Here is an 11333-nt window from a genome sequence, read left to right as displayed (position 1 = left end):
TGAACCGTTTGAACCGAACAATTTTTTCTGGTTTTCAATTAAAAAAAATAGAGTAAAAGACATATCGGTCCCTAACCTTTTTAAAATTGGACATTTTCGTCCCTTAAGATTTGAAAATACTTTTAACCCCCTCACCTTGTAAAATCTGGGACAATTGAACCCCTCCGTTGATTTGGGTTGGAAAACGTCACCTGAGAAGGCTGATGTGGCTGGGGGGAGTGTGACAGGTTGCTGAGCTGGATGGGATACTAAAATTCGTAGGACAGATCGATTCCTCACACACAAAACGACGTCGTCCCCTTCCCTTACCCCTATTTGATCGATAACCTTGGAGGAAGACATGGGTGTTGATGCTGCGATCGTCCATGATGAGTGAAGGGAGCTCTTCATGCACAAGACGAGGAGGGGGATCTTCGTGCGCTGTGCCAGGAGGATGTTCGCGAGTTGCGATTGCGCCCAAGTGCTACTGTGGCATCTATGCCATTATGTACAAGTCAAGAACGACTAGTAACCCTAATAGAGTGTTTCTTGGGTGTCCATTATTCAAGGTAAGTGAGCGATTTTTACAATAGTTAGGTTATAGTGTGCTGGGTGTTGATGGGTGATTCACTGAAATTTTGTTCCAGGCTAAAGAACCGTACTGCCGGTACTTTGTCTGGCTGGATGAACATCTGAAAAAAATTAGGGCCGTGGAGCCTGAAGCCTTGGGTGCGATGGATGAAGCTGAGGGAGTAGCCGTTGAAGAACAGCTGCTTGGAAATCAAGATATTGAGAAAAAAATAGAAGAGTTGGAGAGGAAGCTGTTGTCTATTGAAAGCAAAAAAAAAAAAAATTGAGTTTGTGGCATATAACTGTGATTGGTGTAGTAGTAGTTGTTGTTTCTGTATGTATATTGAAGGGGTATGATTGATGTACATAGAATTAGTTGTAATGGAACTTGCCATAACTGGCTTTTGAATGAAAAGTGTATTAGTAAATTGAATCCATTTTTATTTTGTATTTAGAACATCTAAACATTATTCCAAGCATTATACAAGATAGTAATTCTGGATAGATTTTAACCAAAACGTTAGAATGACAATGTATCTAATTTAATCCAAAACATTGCTAAACAACATGAGTTAACTCCAAAATATGAAAATGTCTGGTTGGCATGTAAACAAGTTTGCCAAGATTACTCTTCTAAAAAGCATTGTCTAATGTCATGCTAATAACTAGCCAAAAAAAAAAAAAAAAAAACACAGATATCATGCTGCTTTGTTCACTTCCTCTGAGGCTTGAGAATTCTCTGTGGCACTGGTAGCTGCTTTCAAGGTCTCCTTCGAGGGTCCACTGCTAGTGTATCTGCTTTGAGTTTGTTGTGTGTGTGGTGTTAGATTTGGTGATGGATTTGCATTTGTTGGGGGTCGGACAATTGGTTGCTTGGGTCTGAAAGTAGGTGCAGCAGCATTTGAGACTGGTTGGTCCATTCTTGGCAGCTGGGATGGAGAAACTGGTGCAGAAACTGGTTCAGGAACTGGTGCAGAAACTGGTGCAGACCCAGATGCCTCCCCAGCACTAGGTTCAGTCAATTTTTCACTCTGTGATTGATTTTGATCCTATGTAACAAAGAGACAGCAATGTAACCAAATAGGGTAATTAGTGCTTAACCTAACCAATTTTTTATAAGTGACTCTCTAATAAGAAGTATAAAATGGTCCTAAAGCATTTTTTGTGCTGGCTTACCTCTGGTTGAGGGGCTGATTGTGAAAGGGGAAGTAGCACCAGAGCTTGTGAGTTGTCAACTGTCTTCTTGGATTTTTTCTTCTTTGGTTTCCAGTTGGGGTTGCTTGGAGCTCCTTTACAAGTTTTATAGTTGTGTTCTTTCTTGTTGCACTTGCTACATGTAACCTGGAGGCTTCTTTTCAGCTTGTCTCCCTGAATATGAGCCTCAACAGGGTCCTTGTTGCGGTTGTGCACCTTTGGCCTCCCAATAGGCCATTTGATAGGTGGCGGGGCAGGCCTCAGCTGCTCAGTTGTAGTCCAGAATTCTTCATTAGGAACGGGCTTGATGCAATGTGCATATGTCTTATGAATGGACTCCATACACAACCATGGATGCACATAATCCTCAACTTGGTCATGCCTCTTTCTAATAGCAGCAATAGCATGTATGCACGGCATGCCTGCATAATCAGTAAAAGTTACATGTAAACCAGCATAACTTTACATAAGACGAGCACATATTAGATGGGGTTAAACTATTTACCAGTCAATTGCCATGTGTTGCATAACTTTACATAACTCTGTATTTTACTACCTTTGCATTGAACACTTCACACATATTATTAGTCAGGTTATCCACCTTAGGTCCATGACTAAAATAGGCTTTAACCCAAGTGGTAGGTTCAAATTTCATCAAATATTCCCATGCCGCATTGTTAACCCCCTTCAGCCTATCCATTTTCTCCTTGAATTCTGGTTCAGTTGTACACCTAGCACACTCCCACACAATGTCTCTAATGTGCATGTCTTTGAACCGATTAATAAAGTTCTTCCATATATGCATGACACAGTTTCTATGATGTGCCCTTGGGATCACTTCTTTTAACGCTGGTAGCAGGCCCTATTCAAGTATATTTCAATAAACAAATAAACACCAACAACTAAACAACATTATAGCCTACCCTAACAAACCCTACAACTAAACACATTATAGCCTACCCAAACAGCCCCAACAACTAAACAGGGTATATGCTAATTTAATAAACACCAACAAATAAACAGATTATAGGCAAAATCAATAAACACCAACAACTAAGCATATTATAGGCTAATACCCTAAACACCAACAACTAAGCATATTATAGGCTATTTCAATAAACACCAACAACTAAACACATAAAGGAAAGTAAGAGTCTTACCTTTTGCTGGTCGGACATAAAGTTCCAACTGAATTGGGAGGCATCACCCAGATCTTCCTGAAGTAGTGTCAGGAACCATTTCCATGACTCCTTGGTCTCAGATCTTGCAACAGCAAATGCCACAACATAGAACTGGTTGTTGGCATCCTGGGCCACTGCTGACAGTAACTGGCCTCCATGGTATGTCTTCAAAAAAGCTCCGTCCAGATGGATGAAAGGCCTATATCCACTCTTGAAGCCTTGCTTACAGCCCTTAAAGCAGATATATATCTTGTCAAAGACAGGGAGGGACTGAGGGATAGGCTTCACATCAATTATTGCTGTCGACCCAGGATTACTCTTGAGAATCTCCATCCCATAATCCCTGAGCTTTCCATATTGTTCTTTTTCGTTTCCCACTAGCCTTTCCTTTGCTTCCTTTACTGCCCTATATACCATCTTCTGATGCACAACTAAGTTAAACTCTTCTCTGAGGAAATCAATTGCCTCATTAGTTGTCATATGAGGTTGACTTCCCATTCTCTTTTCCACCTTCTTACTGATCCAGTGTTGATCAGCAGCATTACTACCCAGATCTCTTGTGCATGTGTACTCAGACTTGTAAGTCTTATCCTGGAAGCATAGCAGTGTCTTGTTGTAAGATAGATGTGCCAGCCATGGACAGGTTTCACCTCTACAGGCAACTCTCACCCTTTCCTTGTCATTTTTTATCCACAACAGTTCTCTCCCCTCAACTATGAACATATCTTTGACAACCTCTTTGAAGCCATCAATGGTTGCAAACTTGGTACCCACCTCAAATCTCCCCTCTCCAAACTCATACTCTTCATTAAAGACTGGAAATTCATGCTTGTCTCCCTCATCCTCTGAGGATACTGGTGTGTGAAGGTCCTCAGATGCATACTCATAAACCGGGTCATCATCATCTGAATCCTCCTCATTCACATAGAGCCCTATTGGAGGCCTGTCATTGGGCTGCACAGATGGGACATCTTCTTCAGCATGCACAGCAGCACCAGTTCTTTGGGGATTGACATTAGGCACACTTCCTTTGGGCTTGGCTGTAGGCCTGTTTCTTTTGGGCTTCGCACTAGGCCCAGTTTCTTTGGGCTTGGCAGCTGGCCTGGTACCTTTGCCATCAGGCACACCTGTAGTCTTTCTCCCAGCACCCCTCTTGTTCCTACTTGACTCTGCCCCTGGCCCTTCCTTGACAGTGATCCTTCTTTTTGGCAGCACTTTCTCCTTTTCTTTCAGAGTTCTTCTTTTCTTCATAACATCATTCTCCTCATCACAGTTAGAAGAGTCATCATCAGAACTAGTTCCAGTACCATTCGGAGGAGGTTTATACAGCTCGTCCTCCCCACTACCATTCCCATCCCCTGCTGTTGATGGTGATGAGTGAAGCTCCCGCATGATACTGTCCACATCAACTGCATCATCAAATTCTTCCGGCCCCTGTTCGGCAGCAGCATCTTCTTCCACAATCTGTGGCTCATCAACAGGGTGATCGAAGTAAATGTAGAACTCATTGCTAGTTGAATTCCTCAGCTTGTTCTCTCGCATTTCATTGATTCCTGCATCCTCTCTCAAAATGTGCAGTCCAGACTCAAGATCATTGCTGGTTGGGTCATACCAATACACTGCCCTGTATGTTGCATAGCCTAGACCCTTGAATAGTGTAACCAAATCCCCAAAATTCACAAAGTCCAAATCCATCTCTGGAAATTTCTCAACCTTCCCACCAATATACTCAAGAGTGCCACTGGGTCCTCTACCAAAATGACCTCCATGGTGAAAAACAGGTACAACATATATATCAACCATCTACATTATGCACAGATATAACAATTACACATTAAACCCTAGATCAAGTGCCTGAGAAATTTAAATCAGTTAAATCCCTATAGAATTTTTTCCAGTATCATCCCCGAAACAGAGCATGCGATCATGACTAACCCCAACCCCATGCATTATATTCTACCAAATAGTTAAACAAGAACGAACAGTATATTCCACTAATACCCTTACCTCTGTAGCAGACGGCAGCTTCTTGCCAGACGAAGCCTGTCAAACCCTTCGCCACCTGCAACGTCCACTGAGCACACAACACCTTCTCAACGAGTTGAAGACGTTCTTTTTTTAGAGGGAGAAAGAAACTGTTTGTCTTCTGGTAGGGTTTTCAGTAATTACAGGTGTGGCTTCTGGGTGTTATGGGAATAACATTATCTGAATAGGGGTAAGGGAAGGGGACGACGTCGTTGTGTGTGAGGGATCGATCTGTCCTATGAATTTTAGTATCCCATCCAGCTCAGCAACCTAAACGGACAGGTCACACTCCCCCCAGCCACATCAGCCTTCTCCGGTGACGTTTTCCAACCCAAATCAATGGAGGGGTTCAATTGTCCCAGATTTTACAAGGTGAGGGGGTTAAAAGTATTTTCAAATCTTAAGGGACGAAAATGTCCAATTTTAAAAAGGTCAGGGACCGATATGTCTTTTACTCAAAAAAATAAAAAAAAAGATATATAAAGTAACCCTCCCCTATTTCTCTCTCTCTCACGCACAAGACCCACCCCCTTCTCTCTCTCCACTCCACGAAACCCTAGCCCCCTTTTCTTTCTCTCTCCCAGCCAATAGCAGCAGGAGCCACCGCCCAATGCCCAACGCCGACGTCGCCGACGAACTCGTCTCCTCAGCCAGCGTCTAGCCTCGTCGTCGCCGATCTTCTTCTTCTGGATCCCATCTCCTCGCGTCGCTAGGTCTCATCGCTGAACGGATAGAGGGTGCTGTCGCCGCCGGGTGGAACTGACCGTGGTGGCATCAAGAATCGTCGCCTGTGGAAGGTGAAGGTATACTCTTCGCTGTCATCGTTTCTCTTCCCCTTGCCGTCGTCTCTCTCTGTCGCTGTCGAGCCATCTCTCTGTCTTCGTTGTCGTTGGCCACCCTGAAATCGTGTCTCCATCAGTCACTCCTCATCGTCGATCCCCCTCTCTCGCGCGTCAAGCCTGTCTTCAATCCCCTCTATGCCTGAGCTCAGTTCCCCTCTTCCATCGCCGTCACTTGGATTCCTCCTTCGCTGCCAGTCTTCAATTTAATTTTGATTGTTTTTGTACTTTTATTTGGTTTCTGATTTCTGATTCTAAGTTTACTAATTTCTTCTTAGCTTGAGTTTATGAATTTCTAAGTTTGTAAGCAGATCCCTGCCCTGCTTCAGTTTTCATTTTTGGGAGTTAATTGCTATTTTTTGGATTTGATCATGTTGATTGTTGCTTGTTTGTCTGGGTTAATTGTTGTTTTTCATTGCTGTCTTCTGCATTTAATTTCTGTTGATTGCTGCTGTCTTTTGCTTTTTAGCTTTTAATTTTGTTAATTAAATGAATTAATCAAGTTTTTTTTATTCTATTTTTGTAAGTTTTAAATTATATTTTTGTTCTGCTGTTAATTTGTTACTGCAATTCGATTTCATAATCTGTTTGTTTGATTTCATAATATTTTTGTAATTCTGTTTGTTTGTTCAAATTATGATTATGTTTGTTTAAAATTTAAATTCTGATTATGTTTGCTAGTGGTTATTACTGATTTATTTCAATTGTTTGTTATTTTTTATTATTAGATTATAGATTGAAATTTTAAATTTTAAATTTTATTAGGTAAAATTTTATTAAAATTATATATTAAATTTTTAATAATTTTATTTAATATTTAATTAAACTTGTCGAATCCCGATTGAATCCTGATCGAACCATTAAATTAATAAACCAATCATCTTACCGATTTATTGATCGGTCCGGTTTTCGCAACCACAATTATATTCTCTCTTTGATCGAGTTAATTACAAAAAGATGCTAATTGCGTTGCGAATTTTCTGGCCAATTTCACAGCATCCAACGGTATTGAGCAATTGGAATGGGATGAGCTTTAGGATAGCTTAGTGGCAATGATGCAAAGAGACCTAACTACTGTGATTTAGGTTTTAGTTTGCCTTATTTTTTCTGTTTTTTTTTTTTTTTTCTTGTTTAGGGGTGGTAATAAATAAGGTAAATAGGATTCCAACCTAATCCTAATTTTAACTCTATTTGTAGTCAACTTATAAATATTCTATTTTATTTGTAAATTTTTACAAATATGTAATATTATTATATAACTTAATAAAAATGCAAATTAAAAATTTAATATAAATAATATAATCATTTCACAAATAATACAATCGTCCCATAAATAATATAACCATTAAATATTTTTGGAGAGATTAAAAAGCTGTAAATATGTGATTTGATTGTAAAGTTGTGACATAACGTTGAACTTATATATCACTAAAATAAAATTGAGTTTTATATAAACAAAAATAATAAATTATTATTTAATAATTTTGGTTCAATGGTAAAAATCTTTTGTACTAAGCTGCTTTCCCTACTCTTGTTTAATCTCAAGTCACAAAAAAAAAAAAAGTAATTAAACACATCATTTTATGTGTCCAAAAATTAAACATGCCATTAAATAAGAACAACTAATCACCTAGTGACGAATATTAAGTTCCTAAGTGAACTCCTTTCTTAATAGCCTTGGCAAAATTCTAACTTTCTAAGTACCATGGATGTTATTACAAAAAAAAAAAAACAAAATTAAGATTTATATTATTGCATGAGAAATAATGAATAGGTGGAATTTATGATGCTTATAATTACAGTAACTAAAAAAATTTAATAATTCTTTAAATATGTTTAAAATTAGAGACATATTTTTTTAATATTTTAATAACAATAGTAAATAATAAAAAAACATCACTTTAATTTTAGTAGTATTTTTAAGGGTGAATATATAAGATTATATTTTGTATAGCCACAGACACATTAAGCATAGGCAACATAGCATTTACGGAACGAGGATGTTGTAGTTCATGTCAAGGTACACCGTACACAAATAATCTTTATTGATATATATATTTGAAGACATAACATATAACACGAAAGAGGGTTAATTAGAATCCTCTCACTAACACATACAACATGTAAAAAGAACACACAGAAAATCAGAATAACATTTAAGAGGCAATAACCTTAGCTAGAAGGTAGTCACAGTAACAATTAATGATGAATTTAAATAATCCTGTCTTTGGTAACAAGAAAAATAAGAACAACAGGAACAAGAACAGTGATCACTGCACCGACGAGGTTTCTTGAAGAACCTGAGGTTGATGGTCCAGGACTCATCCCTGGCATGGGACCCATCCCTGGCATGGAACCCATGTCATCAGAGCCAGCAACAACAGCAACCAGAAGAAGAACGAAAGCTGCAACCATGGTGAATTTGGTTGTTGATGAAGAAAAAACCATTTTCTATAGTTAATTGCGTGCTTACCCTTTTTTGCTTATTGCAAGTTCTATATATAGATTTTATTTTCTGTTTTGATCTTTTTGAATCAAGGTAAGTAAAGAAAATCTCATGTCTTAAACTATTCCAACTGTAAGTTTAGGGTTATATAGTATATAGTTGAGAGTGCCTACATGCACTGCCGTAGAGTTACAAACAAGAGTGAGCATAGGTGGCAACATAGTAATTAGCTCCAACGATGTTTTCTGTTCATTTATTCGATCTTTAAAAGAAATTTAATTTAATTTTGAAAAAAAAAATGTATACTAGCTAGTAGGTGAAAATCTGCTAAGAGTTTATAGAACCTTAATGCTTCAAATCAATATGGTGCAATTTAATTGGCAAAATATGTTAAGATAAATAATTTTTTGACCGAATTAGTTTTCTGGTAATAATTAAGTCAAGTCTGTGAAAAAGTAAAATCAATTTTGATGATTAAGCAACTTGGCTTGAATTGGAAGAAATATAAAACTTCAAAAAAATCAATTTCATGGTAATGAATCAGAAATTAATTGTAATTTATCTATTAGTTAAAAACAATAATGCAAGTTGCAAACATTGATATTACTAAAAAATTTACTAGTTGTAAAGCTTGAATAATTATTAAAAGTTAATTATTTGGTTAAAATTTTAACTTGAGATTATCAATTTAATTAAATTAAAAGTTAAATTTCTTTAATATTATTACAAAGTAATTAAAAATATATAGGGATAGGTACTTTTTTTGTGCCTAAGGTTTGAGGTCAAAATCAAAATCGTCTCCGATCTTTTTTTGTTATTAAAATCATTCTCAACATTACAAAACGTTATAAAATCGTCCTTTTCCACTTCAATTTTATTTTTTTACCAAATTACTCTTATTAAATAATAAAAATAATTAAAAAATTAAAACAAATTATAAAAAATTATAAAATGAAAAAAAAAAAGAAAAAAAGAAAGAAAACAAAGGGGAAGGAAAATGGGAAATCACGCAGAGGGTGGGGGCAGGGAAAAAGAAGGGGAAAAGGAAAGGGGGGAGATCATGCCGTCGTTGGGCTGCCTCAGAGGTGCACCCGCCGTCGCCTCTGCGTTCAACCCGCAGCCACCGGCCATCGCAAGCTTACATGGAGGCATTGCTGCTGCCGTCCAGCTCCCGACCCTCTGCAGTTATCCAATTTTATCATTTTGTTATATTATATTTTTTTAGAAAATATTTTAGTGTTCAGTTTATATGAGTTATGTTGATTTTGCGTCTCCGCTTGCACGATTCGATTTCTAACAAAGTTATGCTTCTAGTGACAATAAACAAACAAATAAATAAAAGCTTTAATTATTCGGTTGGTTTTTATAGTTTTGTAAAATTTTTAATTAGATCCCTATACTTTTTTTTAATTGAGTCTTTGCACCAATTTTTTTAATTGGGTCCCTACACTTTTTTTTTCCTTTTATTTAAGTCTCTGCACCAATTTTTTTTTAGTTGAGTCCCTGTAAAATTAAGTCGATTACTATTAAGAGGGACCTAATTGAAAAACAAAATTGGTGCAGGGACCCAATTAAAAGAAAAAAGTATAGAGACCTAATTAAAAATTTCGCGAAACTATAAGAACCAACAGAGTAATTAAACCTAAATAAAATAAACAATGATCCTTTAAAAAATTAACTTGTCATTGTTGAATATAAATTAGGTTCGACAAAGAAATTCTTTGCTGGGATCGTTTGACTCGTTTTTGAATGCATGAAAATGAATTATATATTTTGAAGAAATTCTTTCTCAATGTGCAAGTATTGCCAAAATGACAAAACTTAGGCAACAATGCACCATTAAGAAGACAAGAAGTAATTGACAACCATATGGACTTTGTCATTTTTTATATATTCTCATGAATAATAATCATCTATTTTCAATTTTTTTTTTGTCTCTTTTTCCATTTTTTTCTTAAAAAAAAAAGAAATTTATATTCCTATACACAATCATTTAATTTAGTAATTGATTTAGAGACTAATTCCAATATATTACCTTCGTCTATGATCTGTTAATAATAGTTTAATAAGATATAATTGGAAAACATAAATTAAATATTAAAAACAAAAATTATTATAAATTTTTGAGTTGGGAATAATTTTAAATTATATTAACATACATAATTAATGTGTAAAAGTAAAAATAAAACTTATTTTAATTATTAAAGATAAAATTAATACAAATTAAACGAAATTAAAAAGTAGAGAAAAATTTCTAAACGACGCGGATAATTATTTAGAAAGACAATGATGCTCTCAATAAAAAAAATATATTTTTTGGCTCTTGATCTTTATTTTTATAAGACTGATTAACCCCTCTGTCAATATTTTATCTCTGTATTAACGGAATAAATCCACATAATATGTTAAACTATTGATTTATCCATTAAGAACTAACTTGGATTGGCAATACAAATTCTCTTTTGTTGGGAATCTTGCTGTCTTTTAAGAATAATTGTCAAAGTCGTTTAGTTTTTTTTATTTTTTATTATCTTTTTTAAATATATTAGCTAAATTTATTGTGTAATACTAAAAAATATTAGTGATTTTTAAATTATCTTATAAAAATTAAATGAAAAACATATTAGTGATTAACGTGTCACATAGGTATATTCTAAAGAGAAATCATTGTATTCTAAAGAAAGATCATTGTCAAAAAAAAACTAACCAATCTTACAAAATTAAATATCAAAGATCAAAAATGATTTTTTTTTTATCGAAGATTTCGTAGTCATTCGAAAAAATTATCAGATATCGAGATCGATGGATACTCACTCTTAAAAAAATACTATAATCTTTAAAAAAAAGGTTTTCAAATATTAGTGCTAAAATATACTTTAATTTCTTACCAACCCTAAATTAGAATTTACTTCTTTTGCTCAGAAGCTAGCTATGTATAACTTTTTTTTACTTACTACACTGTTGTATTCATAAACTCTTATTAGTATGATCTTCTTCCCAGTGCCATTAATCTTGTTTTGTTACGGTTGAACCAATGCTTTAATAGTTTATTTTGTATTGAAAATATTAGATGATTAATATTTTATTCTTATATAAGTG

At 35.5% G+C, this 11333-nt stretch overlaps 2 protein-coding genes across 2 annotated transcripts; both read right to left on the bottom strand.

Annotated features, from left to right (window-relative positions):
• Positions 1 to 1247: 1247 nt before the first annotated feature.
• Positions 1248 to 2163, bottom strand: LOC148563721 (uncharacterized). Its single transcript, XM_088486913.1, has 2 exons — positions 1726 to 2163; positions 1248 to 1580 (listed from the first exon to the last, which is right to left on the bottom strand). The coding sequence occupies exons 1-2, from the start codon at positions 2161 to 2163 to the stop codon at positions 1248 to 1250; spliced, it is 771 nt and encodes a 256-aa protein (XP_088343039.1).
• Positions 2164 to 2275: 112 nt separating this feature from the next.
• Positions 2276 to 8203, bottom strand: LOC148563720 (uncharacterized). Its single transcript, XM_088486912.1, has 4 exons — positions 8042 to 8203; positions 4885 to 4986; positions 2904 to 4727; positions 2276 to 2605 (listed from the first exon to the last, which is right to left on the bottom strand). The coding sequence occupies exons 1-4, from the start codon at positions 8201 to 8203 to the stop codon at positions 2276 to 2278; spliced, it is 2418 nt and encodes an 805-aa protein (XP_088343038.1).
• Positions 8204 to 11333: the final 3130 nt, after the last annotated feature.

This window comes from Arachis ipaensis, chromosome B5, assembly GCF_059453495.1.
Source record: "Arachis ipaensis isolate K30076 ecotype BB chromosome B5, ASM5945349v1, whole genome shotgun sequence".
Taxonomy (NCBI): domain Eukaryota; kingdom Viridiplantae; phylum Streptophyta; class Magnoliopsida; order Fabales; family Fabaceae; genus Arachis; species Arachis ipaensis.
The sequence above is the reverse complement of the archived record's forward strand: the minus strand, read 5'-3'. Positions and strand labels throughout refer to the sequence as shown.